This window comes from Equus przewalskii, chromosome X (genome assembly GCF_037783145.1).
Source record: "Equus przewalskii isolate Varuska chromosome X, EquPr2, whole genome shotgun sequence".
Taxonomy (NCBI): domain Eukaryota; kingdom Metazoa; phylum Chordata; class Mammalia; order Perissodactyla; family Equidae; genus Equus; species Equus przewalskii.
The window spans coordinates 105,014,198-105,035,164 of record NC_091863.1 but is presented as its reverse complement, the minus strand read 5'-3'; the positions used below and the strand labels follow the sequence as shown (position 1 = coordinate 105,035,164).

Here is a 20,967-nt window from a genome sequence, read left to right as displayed (position 1 = left end):
ATGCTTAGATCTTCCACCTCCTGCAACCCGAGAACGACCACCAGGATGCAAAACAGTCTTTGTGGGCGGCCTGCCTGAAAATGGAACAGAGCAGATCATTGTGGAAGTGTTTGAACAGTGTGGAGAGATCATTGCTATTCGGAAGAGCAAAAAGAATTTTTGTCACATTCGCTTTGCAGAGGAGTACATGGTGGACAAAGCCCTTTATCTTTCTGGTAGGTGTTTGGTCATGAGGACTGTGCCCACCACACACAGTGCAGAGTTGGGGATCAGTGTATTTGCATCTGTGGCAGCTAAAGCTAATGGTACCCCTTCTTGCCTTCAGAGATGGAAAATGCATGTTACAACCCAACTTCTTTCTTTAAAGTTCTTCAGTAGTTCCCACTTCTCTATGGGGTAACTCCAAAACTCCTTACTTGTAGCATCTACCAAGGCCCTGATTATCTGTTTTATCTTTCAGTGACGTCTCTCAATCCTTCCCTCACAAACCATGTGCTAACCACACTAAACTAATTCTAGTTCCCAGAATGTGCCATGGTGTTTTATGCCTTTTCCTCTGACTAGAATTACCTTTTCCACCCCCATCCACCATACACATATCTTCACACCCTAAAGTTCCAGCTTAAGCATAACCTCTTCTGGAAAGCTTTCTCTGACTTTTCTCTCCAGTCTGTTCCAGGCTGGTTTGGGCAACCCTTCCTCAGTGCTTCCGTAGTACCTGGTTCTTCATCCTAACATGACACCTATAACACCATGCTAGAACTATCTCTTTACACATCTGTCTCCCCCACCAGAGTGTGAATTCCTTAGGGGAAGGGACTATGTCTTATTTAACGTTGAATCCCCAACATCTAGTGCATAACCTGGCACAAAAGTAGATGCTCAAAACTGTCTATGGAAGTCAGTTAGTTGTCAAATATTCATTGACTGCTAGGCAGAATGCTATGTTGCTGAGGCTATAGCAGAGACTGAGACAGACAAACTTCCTGCCATCAGGAATATATTCTGAAGATGGCAAAATATGATATATATGTAAACAAATAAATTAATATCAGGTACCAATAAGTGCTGTGAAGAAGATAAAAATGCTAATATACCTAGGGTTGTTAGGAAAGCAAGTCTTCTCTGACATTTGAATTGAGATCTGAACAATATGAAGGGAATTGCCATGTGAACATCTGGAGAAGGGCATTCCAAAATAAAGAAGAGCAAGTCAAAGGCCCTGAGATGAAAATGGACTTGGCATGTTCAAGCAGCAGAGAGAAGGTTAGCATGACTGGAGCATAGTAAATAAGAGAGAGGCAATGAAGTGAAATGAGGTCTGAGAGGTAAGCAATGCCAAATCATGTTGGGCCTTGTAATCTATAGTAATGAGCTTATTATTCTGGATGCAATGGGAATCCATTGGAGGATTTTAAGGAGTGGAGTGACACGATCTGATATACATTTTAGAAATAACACTTCTGGGTGAAGGATGGACTAAGGGGTACGGGCAAGGATGTTGACTGGGAGATAAGTTAGCCAACTGTAGCATTAGTCTAATCCAGAATTGATAGTGGCTTATATACTATGGTAGTTGGAGTGGAGATAGTAAGAACTACTTTGCATAGTCTCTTGTTCATGGTAAAAGTTCAGATTTGGGGAGACTGACGTAAGGAATTATAATTGGAATGATTTCTGTTAAATATTATAAAGTGAAGCCCTTTACCTTTTGGGGTGATTTCCAGATAAAATTTCATGCTGATCCTTTGCTTATTTTGTATTGGTATTGTTCTTTATGGGGCAGTGGGGTGGACAAATAAGCCTGAAGGCAGAAGACATGGTAATTGAAAAGGGCATAAAACAATTAACTACTTCCTTGCTTAAGAGTAATGGTTTGGAAGAATTGAATCCAACTGCTAGATATTTGACGGTGGCAGAATCTTCATTCATGTAACAGGTGCTTGTTGGACATCTCCTTCGTGTAAGTTATTGTACTAAATATTGAGCAGAGTAGAGAAAGAGTAAAACCCAGTTCTTTCCCTTAATAAACAGGGTTAGCCTGCAGTCATACATTCATCTAATAAGGAAACATTCAGCACCAGGCATTGCTCAAGACTCTGATAAGACACACTCAATGTTAATAATAATAATAAGAGGTTGAAAGTTATGAGTGCTGTAGGAGAAGTATGGATAAAGTGGTATGGAAGTTCAGAGGAGAGAGAGAGAGAGAAAGAAGAGAAATTTTCTGACTCCTGACTCGGGTATCAAGAAAGGTAGCATTTGAACCAAGTCTTTGACACAGAGAAAGCATTTGAATGTGGACAGTGGAGCTTAGATACAGCATGAGCAAAGGTACAAAGGTGGTAAGTTTTGATGAACATTCAAGGGAGCAATGAGTAGTGGTTTTGTGTACCGAGTAGACACGAAAGGAGGAGGGGAAATATCAGCTGTTAGCACACTTTGAAAGGCTTAACAGTTGGGTCTTTACTCCTCAGGTAATTCCATAGGGAATTGTTGAAAACTTTTTTTAACAAGGAAGATGATTGTTTCTGAAAGATTAATCTGACAGCTCTGTATAAAAATGGATTAGAGGAGAGCACGTCAGTTAGACACCTGTTGCAATAGGCCAGAGAAAAGATCATGAGGGTTTGAAAAAGTAGGCAGGTAACATGGGAAAGGAGAGGAGGAGACAGATGTTGAATACTCTTATTACATTTGCTAAGTGCTGTAAAATCTAACTACTCAAGATTCCACAGCACTTAGCAATGATAACAGAACATTCACAGTAGACTATTTTAATAAGAACTTAAAGGTCTTGAAAAGCCCTGAACGGTAAAGACAACATACTGCTCAGGAGGCTTCCACCCAAACATCATTGAAGTCAGCTCTCTGGTAACAACCACCTCCTGGAAAGGTTCTCAGGACTGTGAAAGGAAAGAGGATTGCAATCAGTGATCTGAAAACAACTAAATTTTGCCCTTTAAATTTGAACCTGCTCCCTGAAAGCTCACAAGTGCTAGGAACCTCCTGAATTGGATGGCTATTCTCCCACATTGTAAAAGAAAGAGATTAAAACAAAGTCCCTTAGAAAAGCGGGTAGAAATGTAGAAATAATCATTTTTTTCTATTGGAGTTTGGGCACCTTTGGGAGCTGGCATTGTGCACAGCACCCCAACTTCATAGCATCAGTATCTTTTGTGTGTTTACACAAAGCTTTCATAACGTCTTCTCATTTGATCCTCTCCACGATCCTGCAAGAATAGACAAAGTAATCATTAATAGCCCCATTTTTCTGATGGCTCTGATGATCAAATAAAATGAATGGGTGTGAAGGTCATTGTAAACTGTAAAGGGCTCTAGTAAAATTTGCTTATGAAATGTATTTATTCTTCCTCTTTCTGAAAAAAGTGTGGTAGTTTTAGTGTTACTGGGCATTATTCTTTATAACAGCTTTATTGAAGTATAATAATTGACATACAATAAACTTCACATATTTTAAAAATACAATTTGATATTATTGACGTATACATACATCTGTGAAACCATCACTATGGTCAAAATAATGACTATGTCCACCTCCCCTAAAAGCTTCCTTCATGTCCTTTTTGTAATCTCTTTCTCCTATCCCTCTCCTCTTCCCTCCCCAGGCATCCACTGATCCGTTTTCTCTCAGATTAGTGTGCATTTTCTAGGGTTTCATATAATGGAATCATATATTATGTATGTTCCTCCTTCCGTTGTATAGATCCAGATTTCCATTTGGTATCATTTTCCCTGTGCTTGAATTTCCTTTAACATTTTTTGTAGTGCACCTTTGCTCCTGATGAATTCTTTCAGCATCTGTATGTATCAAAAAGCATTTATTCCACTTTTCTTTTTGAAAGATCTGTCTGGGCGTAGAATTCTAGGTGGACAGTTTCTTTTTTCTCTCAGATGTTGCTCCACTATCTCCTTGCTTGCATTGTTTCCAATAAGAAATATGTTATCCTTATCTTTTGTTTCTCTATACATAATAAATCTTTTGTATGTGACAGCTTTTAAGATATTTTCTTTATTGCTGGTGTTGAGCAGTTTGGTTATGATGTACCTTGGTGTAATTTCCTTCATGTCTCTTGTGCTTGGGGTTCATTGAAATTCTTAGGTTTCTGAGTTTTCATTAAATTTGGGAATTTTTCTGCCCTTATTTTTTTCAAACATTTTTCCTATTCCCTCCTCTGTCTCCAATCAGGGCTCCAATTAGGCATATTTTAGGCCCCTTGAAGTTGTCCCACAGCTCACTGGTACTCTGTTTTTGTTCTCCATCTTTTTTCTCTCTATTTCATTTTGAATAGTTTCTATTGCTGTGTCTTCAAGTTTATTAATCTTTTTTTCTGTAATGTCTAATTTGCCATTGGTCCTACCCAGTAATTTTTTTTTAACTCAGACATTATAGTTTAAATCTCCAGAAGTTTGATTTTGGTTCTTTTTTACGTCCTTTGTATTTCTACTTAATATGTTCAATCTTTTCTCTAGTTTATTAAGCATATCAAATCCAACTATAATAGTTGTTTTATGTCCCTATCTATTAATTATATTATCTGTGTCACTTCTGGGTCTGTTAGGACTGAATGATTTTTTAAATTTTTCTTACGATTTTTCTGCTTTTTTGCATATTGGGTAATTTTTTATTGCATACCAGACATTGTGAATTTTACCTTATTGAGTGCCAGATATTTTTCATTCCTACAAATATTCTTGAGCTTTGTTCTGGGATGCAGTTAGGAAAAATTTGATCCTTTCAGGTGTTGTTTTTAAAGCTTTATTCAGCAGAACCAGAGCAGGGTTTAGTCTAGGGCTAATTTTTCTCCACCAACTGAGGCAAAACCCTTCTGGTTATTCTCCCCAGTACTCTGTGAATTATTAGTTTTTCTACTCTAGCTGGTAGGAAAAGGAACTCGTCCCAGCCCTGTGTAAGCTCCAGGGGTTGTTAGCTCTAACGCTCAGGTAATTTCCATATATACACGTAGACGGCAATACTCAGCTAAACGATAGTGGAGGACCCTCTGCAGATCTCTGCATTTCTTTCTTTATGTGGCTTTCTTCTTTCCAGTTCTCTGCCATACAAACTCTGTCTGCCGTAGTCTCCCTGGATTCCCAGTTTAAACTCCTCAACTCAGGGAGATCACCACGCTTTGCCTGACTTCCCCTTCCTGTGTTGAGGCCTGGAAACCCTCTCCAGGCAATAAGCTGGGGAAATTATAGGGATCACGTCATTTGGTTCTTGTCTCTCAGTGATCTCTGTCTTCATTGCCCAAGGTCCAATGTCTTAAAAACCATTGTTTCATATATTTTGTCCATACTTTTAGTTGTTTAAGGCAGGAGTTACTCTGCAAGCTTGTGCTGAGAATGAAATGAGATAAATGTGTTTGAAAGCAGCTAGCTCAGCTTCTGAAACTTAAAAATAAGTTAATAAAAACTTAATAAATGTTTTTTAAGGGCTGGCCCCATGGCATAGTGGTTAAGTTTACACACTCCACTTCAGCGGTCCTGGGTTCTCGGCTTCAGATCCAAGGTACAGACCTACACACTGCTCATCAACCTTTACGGCACCCCACATACAAAGTAGAGGAAGATTAGCACAGATGTTAGCTCAGCAACAATCTTCCTCAAGCAAAAAGAGGAAGATTGGCAACATATGTTAGCTCAGGACCAGTCTTCCTCCCCCCCCCCAAAAAAAAAGCAACTTAATAAATGTCTTTTTCCATTTTTTGTTAAGAGACAACTTGGGTAGTATAACTGGCACAAAAAGTGGAGATGTGGACTTGAATCCTGGTTCTCTGAATCCTAGTCATATACCACTATATTACAAGCATGCAACCTCTTTTTTTAAGGATCCCAAATTATATGTCACCTGAATCACATACCACTCCCCATCATATCTATTTTTTTCACCGGAAAATAATAGTTCAGAATCACTAAGCATGTCTAAGAAGCAATTTCTGAGATTAAAATGATGAGCTGATACACTTAGATTTATTCAAAATTCTGTGTATTGGTATGACTGACACTTGAAGTCATCCAAAGACACCACAGTTTGAGGCCACCTTTTCCATTCTTCCCAGCCTATGGTGCCATATAAGGCTCAATCTCGATACCGTTACCCAGTGAGCCTCCCTCCACCAGAGGAAAGGTGGCTGATGGAGGAATGGAACTTCCATGAACAGGACTGACCCAACCCACAGAATAGTAAACTGTTATCAGAGCTGAGACTATAATCTGAGTCTTTTGATGGTTCACCTTGCGAGTATTGGGGAGAGAATTTGGGGTTATGTGGTCACTTGAAACTGCTGCAACCGCAGCTGGAACACTGAACTTGGAAAAGTAGTTACAGTTACTTACTGGGCTGCTCTTGTCCTCCTCTCTCCTTCTTGTGCACTTAGGTTACCGCATTCGCCTGGGCTCTAGCACTGACAAGAAGGACACAGGCCGGCTCCACGTTGATTTTGCACAGGCTCGGGACGACCTGTATGAGTGGGAATGCAAACAGCGTATGCTTGCAAGGGAGGAGCGCCATCGTAGAAGGATGGAAGAAGAAAGATTGCGCCCACCATCCCCACCCCCAGTGGTCCACTATTCAGATCATGAATGCAGCATTGTTGCTGAAAAACTGAAAGGTATAGAAAGCATTTGAGCTTTGTGATTAAAAGAACTCCTTTCTTTGCAGAAATTTAATAAATACATTTGTATTGTTGGCAGTTATCCTTTGAATTTCCCACTGACTAATTCTAAGCATTTCTTGTGTTGGAGCCTTGCAGATAGAGAGGTGTGCCTAGTAACTCAAGAACCATAAAATTTATTCCTCCACCTGTGTCTCTGCTCCTTTACTGTCTCAAGGGATGGCATTTTTTTCTCCACACATCAGGTGACTAGGAAGAAACAAGTTTTTCCCACTTCTCCACATCAGAGAATTTTAGCTGTGACCCATGACTTGGGACCTGTAAGCACCCTTCCTTCCATCATGGATAACAAGCTAGTTTTGAATTCGAAATCAGAATAAATAAGAATGATAGAATTTGATGTAACCCTGGAAAACTCTGGCAAAAAATCCCCATTTTACGTATGAGAAAACGGAGACCCAGAGAGTAGTCACAGTATACATTCTTCTTAGATTATTCAAAGACTTAGCTACCACCAACTAAAAGAGGACTTGTTTAATCACTTAAAATGGCGAAGTTATTTCACACAGTGACTATGGAGACTTTTAGACATTGCTAAATCAGACTGCTTTCCCTTTGGTTTTGATTCCTGTACCCCTTGCTTGACTCTAAGAGCCATTTTGCTAATTTAACATTAATTGCCCTGCCTGGTCTCCTGTGTTAGTAGCTCAAATCCAGTCTTTTTCATTCTCTGAGAATGTTTGATTTTATTGGATGAATGCGGATGTCCCATTGATCTAATTGATGGCACCAACCCAGCTCTAACGGTATGAATTTTCCCTGCTTCTTGGGCTCTAGGCTCAGCAAGCTGCTGCTAATTCCACTTTCCAGATAGGTCTCGTTCACCATACTTGTTTCTACCATGTAGCTGAAGGGATTCACACATGTAAAAAATCTTTTGTTTGGCTTGATTTTGTCTTCCTGGAAGAGAAAAGCAGAAAACAGAATCTATAATAGAGACACAGAAATAATGGAACATTTTGAAAAGCTAGAAAGGCTGAAAGCATTGGTAAGATGCCAGGTCCACGACTTACGTATTCACATGACACCAAACAGGTCAGGTTGAATTTTTTTTAAAAAAATGACTTTGCTGTGGACCTCAAATGATTTTACATGTGGACCTCAAGCAAAAAGTGAGCATCAACATAAAGACTGTGTGCAAGCAATGAAATGAAAAGCTACTATAAAGGGGAGGCTGACCTCTCTATATGTCTACACTAAACAAAGGTAAAAGGCAAGAAGTTCAAATTGCAGTGAAAGATATTTCTACTGAACATGAGCGTTTCAGACCAGAGAGGGATGTGGAGCCCTAGAAGGGGCCTTCAATGGGATGTTAATGGATTCTCCCTCTCATGGGTCTTTAACAGCAGAATATATAAGTGGCTATCTTAGGAAGCTGGACCAGAAGCTTTGAAAGAGTTGTGCTACTATTTTAACATCAGAGAGTAACTCCTAACTAGCTGCAGGAATCTACTTGGATTGTTCCTCAGGCAAGAGAAACAGGATGTGGAGAAATGTAGAAATAGAATTAATTACTTCAGAACAGATTGTGACTGGCACTGAGTGGAAGGCCCGGGGCTGTGGACTGAATGCAGGAATGCTGTTATAAGGGGCCAAAGATGTAAGTGTTTATATCTAAAGAATTACTCACTTAACTCTTTCTTAAGCCTCCTTCCAACACTATAATTCCATGGACCTAGGATAAAGTTACTGTCAAATTCAAGTTAAACTCAAGACTCAAGTTTTCTTTTCCTTACTAAAAAACAGGATTGTAGAATTCTGAAGTTCTCTCACTGCTAATTCATACATTACACATATGCACATGCACACACAATCAGAAAGGTTAAGAAATTTATAAGAGGTGAAAACTATATCGGTAAAAAAAACTTTTTTTAAGGAAAGAAGAAGTAATTCTCTTTCTGAAAATTCTTCATAGACTGCAGCCAATCAGACTACCTTTGAGTCTTCCATTCTTTCAGTCTGTCTGTCTGTCTGCCTGCTGCCTCTGGGTACATGTACGTGCGTGGCTCTTCATCCTCAGTAGTTTATTTAACAACCACTGCCAAAAAGCCATGGTGGCCTCCTTGCTAGTATGTTGGGAAAATAGATTGAGATTTGGTTACTTTTGATTTTTCTAAAAATAAATTCTCTATTTTCAGATGATTCCAAATTCTCAGAAGCTGTACAGACCTTACTCACCTGGATTGAGCGAGGAGAGGTGAACCGTCGCAGCGCCAACAACTTCTACTCCATGATCCAGTCGGCTAACAGCCACGTCCGCCGCCTGGTAAATGAGAAAGCTGCCCATGAGAAAGACATGGAAGAAGCAAAGGAGAAGTTCAAGCAAGCCCTTTCTGGAATTCTCATTCAATGTGAGTGGAAGTCAGAGTTGTGCTGGAAGGGTGAGAGGGCATTTCACTTAGTCACCACTTTCTCTATACAGGAGCCAGGCCTACAGACCCATCCTGTGTCAAGGGGCAAGGCTTCATTCTTCACTGCCTTGTGCTCTCCTTATATGCCAAATGCCCAAGCTCTAGTCTCATGGTATACATGTGGCACCTCCTATGTTTGTTTTCCCTGGTATGTCTACTTCATTCCTTGGAAACACTGACACTTAGGCCACAATCTTGTGCCTTTACTTTTGCTTGTTCTTAAAGTTACAAGCACCCCAGGCCTCAGTGGAAAGTTGGGGATCTCATTGCTGAAGTTAGAATGTAGAATTAGCACGTGTAACCTTCTTTGCTTCAGATTTGCATCATTATTATATAATATGCTTTTTAGGTACTCCATTCTAGTAAGAAATGTAATTATGTTTCCCAAGTGGATTGAATAAACGCCAAATGTGCTGCTTCTACCTTTTGTTTTTAGTTTCCTTTCTTCTACATTTCCTTTGCTGGATGTCCTAGACAGTGGGATAGGATGGGAAACCACTGAAATGGCCATTTTCAAAAAGAAGTACCACTCCAAACCTATCTGGGGTCTCTTAAATGAGACAGGTCAGAAAAATTCTCAAGTAAAGTTTTTGTTCACCATATTATAAAACTATGCACTCATATCTTTTGAGTAAGAAACTGTATTCGCTCTAAGAATAAGGGTATAGTTTCATGATTTTGCTTTTAAACAATTATGGCCCACTCTTCTCACACTTGACTTCCCATACTTGACTCATACACAATTGGGATTAAGGAGGAGTTGTTTCATTTTTATTTGGAAAGTGTATATGAGCATAGAATCCAGGGGGAGAAAGCACATGTTTTTAGGACTTCAGAATAAAGAGAAAAAGAAAGCAGCAAGCATCGTGAAAATATAAATCCTTAAATCATTAGTAGACAGGGTACAAACAGAGCTGTAAAGAAAGAAATAACACCTCCGGATTTTCTTACTGTGAACACCCAGCCAGGCAGAGGCTCTTGCCCTTCTTTTCTTTTCCCAAAAAAGTCATGTCTAAGCTTCCTTTCTCTTGAGCTGGTTAGGATAAAGCTCCAGAATATTTGTACACATTTCTCCATTTGACATTTTAAGAGACGCAGAAAAATACCTCTAGGACTGCGCCTACACGGTATTCTTCCATAAAACATATTTCTCCAGTCAAGGAGCCTGTTTAGGTAGATTTAAAATAGATTCCATCCATCTTAGATTTTGATTTGATGCTTCTGGTCAAACACACCTCAGAATATTAAAAGAATGGATTCTGTTGAAGTAAACCATCTGCACTCATTTTGGAGGGCTAGTTTATGAAAGAAGCCAGTGGTTGAAAGGTACTGGTATAGTTTGCCACTTGCTGCTGTGCTGTGCAGAGGCAATAGTACTAAATCACATTCACTGCAACTCTTGCCTCTCCTGCCTCAATGAATACAGACTGCCTGTATTAGAACTTTAGTCACCATTTCACCCTAAACCTTCTGGAGTTCCCTTTTTCCTTTCTGTATATTGATGTCTCTGCCTTTGAGCCTCCTTTAAAATCACAGTGCTCCAACACACATAGCCTTTTCCAAACACAACTACGATCTAATAGTTTCATAACAAGAAGATACAACAAGCCTGATGCTTCTCTTATTTGTTTTCTCCTCTCTTTTGCCATCCCTGGATGATACTCTGGCCTGATTCAACTGCTGATCTGACGCTGCAGTTGAGCAGATAGTAGCTGTGTACCATTCCGCCTCCAAACAAAAGGCATGGGACCACTTCACAAAAGCCCAGCGTAAAAACATCAGCGTTTGGTGCAAACAAGCTGAGGTTGGTAACTTGTTACTGTGGTAGCCCCTCAAGGGGACAGTTTCTTTCTTTAACAAGTTATTGATTTAGAGTTTAGTCAGAATTAAAAAGTGCCAAGCTCCTATGGTCACAAGGCCCTAATGAAACACTAAGATGTGTTCTATAGCCTGTCACTGTGTCCAGACCACCTGCTGCCAAAAGGGTAATAAATGTGCCTGTATTGTCTTGACTGCATTCTGCTGGGTAGAAACCTTAGTAGTAAAAATGTAGCTGTGATAATTATAAGTTTACTTCTCTAAGCTAGCAAGCCTTGAATACAACAATAATTACTGACCTGTTAGTAATTTTAGGGCTGTCTTACATTTATTAGAGCGTCTTGATAGTTGAAGCTGGAAGTTGCCTGGTGTTATATTGGAGCATTGAAATTTCTAAGCTGCTTTTATCAAACCCGCTCAGCCATCTCTATAGGTGGCAGCTTGAAAGGTAATAGAGGACTCTGATTTCAGATTAAGATTGCCACACACCTCACTGCTTATGATCAAGTGACATTTTTAGCGTAACACTAGAATATGTCTGATGTGATTAGGTTGCTATTTTGAATCCGAGATTAAAAACCAAGATGGGAAGTTTGTTTTCACTGATCTCCCCTTGGAATGGTGTTACATATGCCTCAAGTTCTTCTCTTCTATGGGCAGCTTCCTTACCTAGCCCTGACACTTTCGATCTTTATATGTAGCAACTTTTCAACTTCGTTTCTGAGTCCTCTTTGCCAGTCTGGTAGCAATCCTATTATAGCTATCAATGCAGATTGATATATTCCGTAATATTTAAAGAGCATTTGTAAGACGCATTTTGTAAAGCACTTTCACATTCATTATCTCACCTACACGAGCCTCGCAATAGATGTGGTCTGGTGGAAAGAACATGAGACTTGGAGTCAGATGTGAATCCAAATCTCAGCTCTGACGTGTTATAGCTGTGTGACTTTGAGCAAGTTACTCAGTCTTTCTCAGTCTCTATTTCTTCACTTGAAAATTGGAGATAATAATGAAACCAGTCTTACATGATTAAATGAGATGAGAGATATATAGACAGTTGAAAAAATGTAAATGCTATTTAATGGTAAATAGTATTATTTCAATTTATCATTAACAATTCCGTAAGCGATAATGGGTAGGAGTAGCATCCATGTTTCACATGTAAGGAAACAGACACAGAAATGTTAAGTAATGTACACAAAATTACACAGCTAGCAAGTGGGCAGTTCAGGACTAGAAATTCTTCTCGTTCTGAGATCTGGTACAATTGCCTTGTGGTCTTGAGCGAGTCATTTAACCTTTGTAGATCTCAGTTTCCTAACCTATAAAACAAAGATAATCATCTGTTCTTTCTGTCCTTCATGAGAAGACGTAACATAGTTTGTGTGGCCACAATTTAAAAACCATAAAGAGCATTTAGAACCAAACCCTATTCATAAAACTAATAGTCTCTGAGCCATCAATTCTGATACAGCAAAGGGAACTGAGAGTCACTGGGGAGAAATCCGTGAAGACACACCAGCCAATGGATGGGTAGAGTCATAAAAAGCAAATAATGTTTTTAATTATTTTTTTAAAAAAGAATTAAGAACAAAAAAGGGAGCTATTGTCTTACTGTAATACACAATGATTTTAGAATCCTAGGGCTACCCCATGTTATTGAGCCTCAACAAAAAAAATTCAACATTTCGGTTCAAACGTTTACTGAGCACATTCTGTGTCTTGGGCATTATGACAGGCAACACAGGATGAGATAGTCTTTGCCCTCAGGGAGCTAGAATGGTAACAGAAGTAATCAAGGGGAGGAATGGGGCTTAATACCCTAAATTAAAAATATCCAAACTCTTCAGTTTAGTTTGAATGATTCAAAAGAATAAAGATTGAGAGAAAAATGCCCAATATGTCTTACAATTGTAGAAAAGCAGTCTCTACCTTCCCTTGAATACATGTACACATGAATCCCTTTGAGGGGGTGGAAGAAGCTACCTGAACTGCCCTGCCCATTATGAAAAGCCCTGCCGGTAAAATATTGCCTTTTCGTAGGAGGAAGAGATCACTGACTTCCCTAGGCCACAACCCTTTTATAAATAGGTTTGCAATATAATATTCTCCATTAATATTATTCATCAAGGCTCTCTGTAGTCATATCAAGCCTACCTATCTGGTGGGTATATACTTGAATTTAATTACCTTCTCAGTAAAGCTAGCTATGCCAGTGAGCTATACATTTCACTGGGTCTGTAGAGAACTGAGTGTTATGCGCCCCATCACCTAATATTGTATCAGAGCTTCCTTGGCAGAGTGATGAGGATAAAATACTTGGCCAGCATGACTTGCCAAGAGCTACATTTTTCATTATGTGCCTTGTATTCTTTTTAGAAACCCAGAAAAATGCTTCCTGCCTGTTGGATTGGACTAAATTAAAGTCCACCTCGAATACCTCAATCTTGATAAGTAAAACTACTGAGAGTGGAACATAGCTCATGACCCTCCTCTGGCTTTGCATTCCCTAAACCTAAAAGACCTCTTCTACTTTATAGTGGTGCCTCTTTAAATCATGTCTGTTTTTTAATCTGTGCATACTTTCACTTGATACCAGTCAACTCTGAGGACTAAAAGGAGGTATTGTGTAGAAAAAGACAAAACTATCCTTTAAATTGGGGTACCTCTTAGCACTCCACCGAGAATCAGAGCATCTCAATGACTTAATCAACCAGACTGGCTTTTTCTTGACTTAAGCATCAAAGCTACAACTCCTAAGTCTGGGGTTTCATCAAGGTGAAAGTTTCTGACATTGAACCTTTTTTACCAGTTGCCTCTGGGAATAAGCCAGCTGCTGACCTCCTCATGTCACAAAGTACTTGTTCCTTGTCTTCACTGTCATCTTCCTACCAGCAGCCAACACTGTCTTACTCTGGTGAGAGAAAAGTTATGGAGTAAGAAGAAAAAGACCCCGCCTTCGAGGAGCTCAGGCACTCCCTTTGGTAGCATATGCCAGGCAGACTAGTTTGCCAATGAGTCATTTTCATTGGTTTGCTTTCCTGATTTATATGTGTGTGAGGCTCCTGGTGATACAATTGGAAAGAGAAATAAGAGAAGGCTGAGGTCCCTCCCCTTTCTAAAAGATAGTGTCCACAGTGACTTTACTGACAGTTCTATATGTTGTGGGAACTCTTTTTCTAAAGAATCATTTAAAACCTGCATGTTTCTCTTACTGAGAAGATAGCCTAGATTAGAAGCTAAACCTTGGATGATATATAGAAACTATAACCATAGCAGTGGGCACTAGAAGATACCCGCCGGCATCCTCCCTATTGTGAGGTTTCATACCAATGGGCCAGAGTAAAAGGGATTTGGTGATTGCTAGCATTCTCATAAAATGAAATACTGTGATTGCTAAAATAACTTTCTCTCCAGATTTCCAGGCCTACCATTCCAAACTCTGAAGAACTGTTTGCAGATAGATGTTCACGTCATCTGCATACCCTTGTTTTAGGACCCATTTGTACTAACACTAGCTATTGGCTTTTAGCCATCAAAACACATACTAACACAATATGAATCAACCTAATTTGTATTTCCATTATGTATCATACAATAGACATTGATTAAGAACCTGTGTTTGTGCTTTGCTTCATTGTGTTAAGTGATATCTCAGAATCAAATTTCTACATAAGTGTAGAAGCTATCTCCCTATCTTCTGCTCCTTTCCATTCCTTCATCTGACCCTTTCCCCACCAAGTATCCTGTTAATGTTGAAAGTCTGGGTAAGTACAATTTCATTACACAATTAATAAGGAATTTTGCTTTTCTGATAATCATGTTCCTATCATAAAACATGACTACGATGAATTTAAGTCCACATAAATTTTTGTGAAACTATATAGTTAGATAATTAATGTGCAGTGATTTATGATCTGCTTACTTTATGATAAATCAAAAATGTCAGCTGGTACAAAGGTGATTCTCTTTGTGCATTTTCCTCTGTCTAGCGTTTCAGCTTTATTCTATGTTGAAAGTGCTTTGTTCTCCATTGTGAAGTAGCAGGTGAATTTCTAAGCTTCAGAAAAAGTTACCATTAGAACAGACTCAAAGTTATTATAATGCATTTTCAGAAATCACTAACACTTCACTGTTTAAATGAAAAATGTCACAGGTCTACTCTGGGCAAGAGAGTAGTATAGAAACTTTAGGAGGGCTCTCTTACCTTTCTTAATGTAGTCTATCAGTGATGTGATCCAGTCAATTTCAGGTAGAGATTTACAAATGAAAATTTCTGTAAAATGTCTTTGCATGCCATTGCCACTCTTTTGGTTTCAGCACTGGATCCAAATGTCAGGATGGGAAGAAGGGCAAATCTTGGAGGCAGCTGCTTCCCTTGCTGCCTGCACTTCGGTGACTCAGAGTTCTCCTCCTACCTGTACCTATGTCTAAGCTAGGTAGAATGCCATCCTTAGGTAAATGGTACTCTTTAGCCCTTCATTCTGAAGGTATTTGTTGGGGTTTGCTTTACGAAGCGGAACCTTTTGATTCGCCATAGAATACAGAAAACAGATATGTTAAATATCTTGGATATCAAGTGCTTTAATGGTAAGGTTTCCAAAGAATTAAAATCTCACCTGCTTTACTGAGGGGTACTGTCATTTACTAAATGCTCTCCATAACTTTACTGTAGTATGGTACCCTGTAACCTCTGATGTTCTTTTTTCCCTCTATCCCATTCATGTGACTTAGTATTGGATATTTGTAGAAGAGTAATGATACAGGCCTAAGTTCCTTTGTAGCTAAGAAGGATTGTCTAGTAGTTAGAGGGCTCTAAGTTCTGCCACTTTGCCTACCTGACTGAATAACATAGAGCAAGCTTCTCCTAAGTTTTTCTTACCCTCATTTCATTATCAGCTAAAGGAACTGGTAAGTCTTGTTCCCGAAGTATTTTGAGGCATTGGGGTAAAATTTGCCTGTAGATCTGTTATATTTCTAGGAACTTTTTGAAGATGTGAAAGACCTCTCCATAAGCTGTATCACTTAGTTATTGAACTTTTTATACTTCTAAGAAGAGGTTATGCTTTCTTGCCCAGCTGGAAGCAGAAAGATGCCTTGTGGATGCTGAGCAGCTACAGGGCATGTCTTAGCTCTCAGTTAGATCTTCCTGTCCTGGGACACTTCCCTCAAAGGAACACAATTTCCTCCTCTGAGAAGCACAGTAACTTTCCCAGAGTTAGATGACATGTTTGTAAATTGAGACTTGGTCTCTACTTATACTCTCTGACAGTGTACAGTTTTGTTAGGCAACTAGGAGAGCCATGACTTTTCCTGATGCAGTAAGTTGTACAACATTCAAATTTGCCAGTGTCAGACCTCATTATAATCACCTTTCCAGTAACAGTTCTTTGATGATAACTGAAATCCAGGCTCCTGAGATAGAATAAATTCTTAGAAATGAGCAATTCCTTTATTGTTCTCTGTGCAATGAGTTTGAATAAGACATCGCAAATCTCTCTCTTGACACAGCCCTTTAATGTTCACTTTTCTCAAGTAAGTCATCATTTTTTTCTATTTTAAGTAATGCCCCTGCAGCACATGAGAGATACTGTTAGTATTTCTAATTTTTTTTTTGCTTCTTAGCTATCAGTGATAACACAGAATAGCTCACTATTTTTTTTTTAAAGATCGGCACCTGAGCTAACTGTTGCCAATTTTTTTTTCTGCTTTACCTCCCCAAATCCCCCCGGTACGTAGTTGTATATCTTAGTTTCACGTCCTTCTACTTGTGTTATGTGGGATGCCACCTCAGCGTGGCCTGACCAGCAATGCCATGTCTACGCCCAGGATCTGAACCTGCTAAACCCTGGGCCGCCGCAGCAGAGTGCGCAAACTTAACCACTCGGCCACGGCCGGCCCTGTAGCTCACTTTTTAAAAAGCTACTTTTATTTATCTTTAATGAAAACTTAACTTGATATAGAAATCATTATTTTTCCTAATAAAAGGAATAAGAAGGAGGATATTAGTTGAGATAGTGATTAACTATAGCATTAATTATTAAGAAACCCATTTGACATATTTATAATCCCCCTAAATGGAAACAATTTTTGCCAGATAGCTTTGGATATTTCCTATATTACAGCCCAATTGGGACTAACATAGGCAAGGACTTCTCAATTCAGTGCTGAGGAGCCTCTGACAGGCATCAAGTGGCATCTAAATGGTTGCAAGCTACTCCAGAGCGCACGGTTCTCATGCTTACGTTTTTTTAAAGTGACTTTTTCAGTGTGATCTTAATCATTTCCAGTGTTCTTCATGCCTTCCTGAAGATCTGTGTTTATGTTTGGTAGCACTTGCCTTCAGCCCAAAGAACTTTCTGCAGCATTTCTTATAGTGCAAGTCTTTGGGTGACAAATTCTTGCATTTATATTCATCTGAAAGTATGTTTATCTCATTTTCATTCTTGAAAGAATTTTTCTCTGAGTATGGAATTCTGAATAAACAAATATTTTTTTTCTTTTTGCTTGCACTTTAAAGATGTTATTCCTCTGACTTCTGGCGTTTATTGTTTTTGAAAGAAATCCAAGTATTCAAATTGTTGTTCCTTTGTATATAATGTGTTGTTTTTTTCTGGCTGCTTTTATAAGAGTTTCTCTTTTTTTCCCAGTTTTATTAAGATATAATTGATATGCAACACTGTGTAAGTCTAAGGTGTACAGCATAATGATTTGACTTACATATATTGTGAAATGATTATCACAATAAGTTTAGTTAACTAAAGAGTTAAAGTGTTTCTCTTTATGTTTAGTTTCCAGCAGTTTGACTATGGTGTTCCTAGATATACTTTTTTTCACACGTGTCCTGCTTGGGATTCACTGAGTTCTTTGAATATGTAGATTAATATATTTCATCGAATTTGATAAATCTTCAACTATTTTTTACAAATATTTTTAATCATTTAATCTCGCCTCTCTTTGTATGATTCTACTTAGTTTCTCCTTGTTCTTCAGATTGGGTAAATTTGTATTGTTCTCTCTTTAAGTTCTCTCCTATTCTGGCATCTCTATTCTACTGTTAGGCTTATCTAATTACTTTTATTTCAGGTATTGTATTTTTCAGTTTTAGAATTTCCATTTGGTTCTTTTTAAAAGTTTCTATTTCTCTGCTGCGATTTCCTATCTTTGCATTCATTGTGAGCATATTTCCTTTACATCATTGAGATAGTTGCTTTAGCTCCTTGTCTGCGAATTGCCATATCTGGTTCATTTCAAGTTTGATCTCTGTTGATTGTTTTTTCTTTTGAAAATGAATCATCTCATCCTAGTTCTTTGTATGTCAAGTAATTTGGGGCTTTTCCTGCATATTGTGAATATTTTGCTTTTAAGATTCTGGATTCTGTTATGTTCTTCCAAAGAATGTTGGTTTTTGTTTTCTTTTGTCTTAATGATCAATTTACTTCACTGGATTTAAGCTGGAAACTCTCTTAGGTGGCAGCTCAAATCTCAGTTCAGATCTTTTAGCCTTAGCTATATTGTTTGGAATCTGCCCTGTGCTTTTGTGGTTCAGAGTTCATACAGAAATTTGAACAGATCTTAGACATAGAATTTGGGTCTCTCTCCCTTTGGCTGTCTCCTTTCTGGGATCCACTCCTCACTTTCCAGTGGCTGTGGTTGCCCCAAACTCTCTCCTTGATTTATTTAGGATGTAAGGACTGTGAATTTTCTATTAAAAATTTAGCTGCCCTGTGAGGTACTAACTGTTGTCTCAGACTAAAAGGCCCTTAAAAAACTGGGAGACTCACACCCTTCTTCTGAGTGTCAGCTCCTCTTCAGAATATGCCTGCTTTTGTTCACTCTCCAATGCCATCAAGTAGTTAGAGGTTTGGTTTGGTTTGGTTTTGTATTTTGTTCAGAGAGTATAGTTATTATCCATGGAAGGGTTGATTTGGTAGAAGTTCTCTCCTGACAGCTCTTTTTTGCTCTAACTTCTAAACCTGCAAAAGTTTGATTAAGAGTTCTGTCAAGTAAGACTGTAAGGGGAAGGGGAAGAGAATGTAAAGCGGTAAAATCAAAGGATTTGACATGGGAAGGTGAAAATGGCAGAACTCTTAAGGGAAAGTGCAAACATTCATCTGAGTAAGAGGTGAGGTCTTTCCTGGCCAACAGTGCTTTCTAACATGGGAGGGATACAATAATCATTGACTGCCAGATCTCTGGGTGTGGAAAGAAAGCTTTATGCAAGACAGAGTGTACAAAGTCTGCCTTGTCTGTTGAGACTGTTTTGGCCTCAGCATGCTCCTTTGCCTTCACCTTAAGAGAAAATTGAAGTTTTGTTACATGTCAAAAAACCATGCTTTATCTTGTCCTTAACTCTGTTCATTTCCTCAACATTTCCAAGGCTTTCCCACCTAAAAAGCATACCTTTAAACCTTAGGAAATTCGCAACATACATAATGATGAATTAATGGGAATCAGGAGAGAAGAAGAAATGGAGATGTCTGATGATGAAATAGAAGAAACAACAGAAACAAAAGAAACTGAGGAATCAGGTAAAGATAATTTTGCTCTATTTTATTTAACTAACATGCACTTGCAGGGATGATATTTTCAAACTGTGAGTACCCACTAAGGCATGGGCACAAACCCATCAGACTGGAACCGGCTGGAAACAAGTGGTGAGGCCATATAAGTACATACTCGCTGAATATCAACCATGTGGCTACAGGATTTCCTGTGGTCTTCATTTACCTTCATCTTCCATCACAGTGCCTAATTGAAAGTGGGCTTTCTTTTCCTAGTAGTGCTGGACATTTAGGCAGCATTGTTCTCAATTTGTTTTGGATTTATTAATAATATGTTCTACAGGAGGAGCCATAAGAGAGCTTATGCTTAAATAGGTAACTAGCCAAACTGTTAGGGAAAATAGTTAGAGCCCTACAGCTCTTATATCTTACACCAAAATTAATAACAGATAGATTTAAAATTCAAATGTAAAAAAATACGTATAGCAAAAGAAATTCTGGAAAGTATAGGAATTGGCTATATAATTTGGGATGAAGGTCACCATAGATAGAAATCAAAAAATATATTTTTGATAAATTTATCTTCATAAAAATTGAATATTTCTCTTAAAAATCACAAATTTAAAAGAGAATCTACAAACTAAAGGGCAATATCTGCAATACATGACAGTGTACCTGGCTGCTGCCTTCCATTGTGGTTATTTGGGAGTTTATTGGGAACTAAACAGAACTCTACAAACAGTTGTCTGGGCAAAGGCTTTTGCTCTTACCTAGTATAGACAGGACTTCACTGTGAGACAGAAGCCACAGTGTGGATCCCCAGTGGAACTCATAAGGCAAAATGGTTTAGCAATATGACAACACTACCCTTTAATTTCATAAAAAAAATCTTGGAGGGAGGTTACCATGGGGAGATTAAGATATCAGCCAAAAGACCCGTGTTTTCAGGTAAACCATTCCAGACAATCTTAGGAGTCAGCAAGGTATAGCAGACAAAAGCATTGGACCTAAAGTTAGAACACCTAAGTTCTAGTCCCAGCTCTCTCCTCCTTGACATAGGAAGAAATTCTTCCCGACTGAACCTCGGCTTCCACACTTGTAAAAAGTACATTATAAAAACCATCTAACAGGGATTTTATGATGGTTAAATGAATTCATTCATTCATTTAATAACTATTACATGCCAGGCACTGTGCTAGACCTTGGACATATGCTAGTATACTATCCCTACTGTGCATATGTTTGTGTGTGTGTGTGAGAGAGAGACAGAGAGAGAGATGGAGACAGAGAACAGAGTGATTATAATGCAAATCAGAATTTCGTAGTTCCAGTACTTGCATATTGAAGTCAGCAGCTCCTATAGCCATTTATGTGGTCCTAGAATCTTCACTCCATGAACAGAAACTCTTAAGGAAAGAAAACCATCAAGCCAGACCTTTTTTAAAGGTATTCGTTAACTGTTACTTCTGAGTTTCCTCTAGTTTTGCCATATGTTAGATTCCTAAACATATAAACCTTCATATGTTTTGAATA

The 20,967-nt window shown here is 38.7% G+C and overlaps 1 protein-coding gene across 30 annotated transcripts in view; it reads left to right on the top strand.

Annotated features, from left to right (window-relative positions):
• Positions 1-20,967, top strand: part of ENOX2 (ecto-NOX disulfide-thiol exchanger 2) — a 258,731-nt gene that overhangs the window by 215,455 nt on the left and 22,309 nt on the right. For all 30 annotated transcript variants that reach the window (XM_070606271.1, XM_070606288.1, XM_070606273.1 and 27 more), the window contains 5 exons: positions 9-215; positions 6,402-6,635; positions 8,837-9,049; positions 10,807-10,913; positions 19,347-19,461. In XM_070606271.1, the coding sequence (XP_070462372.1) occupies positions 9-215; positions 6,402-6,635; positions 8,837-9,049; positions 10,807-10,913; positions 19,347-19,461 (876 nt within the window). The remainder of the gene's footprint in view (positions 1-8; positions 216-6,401; positions 6,636-8,836; positions 9,050-10,806; positions 10,914-19,346; positions 19,462-20,967) is intronic.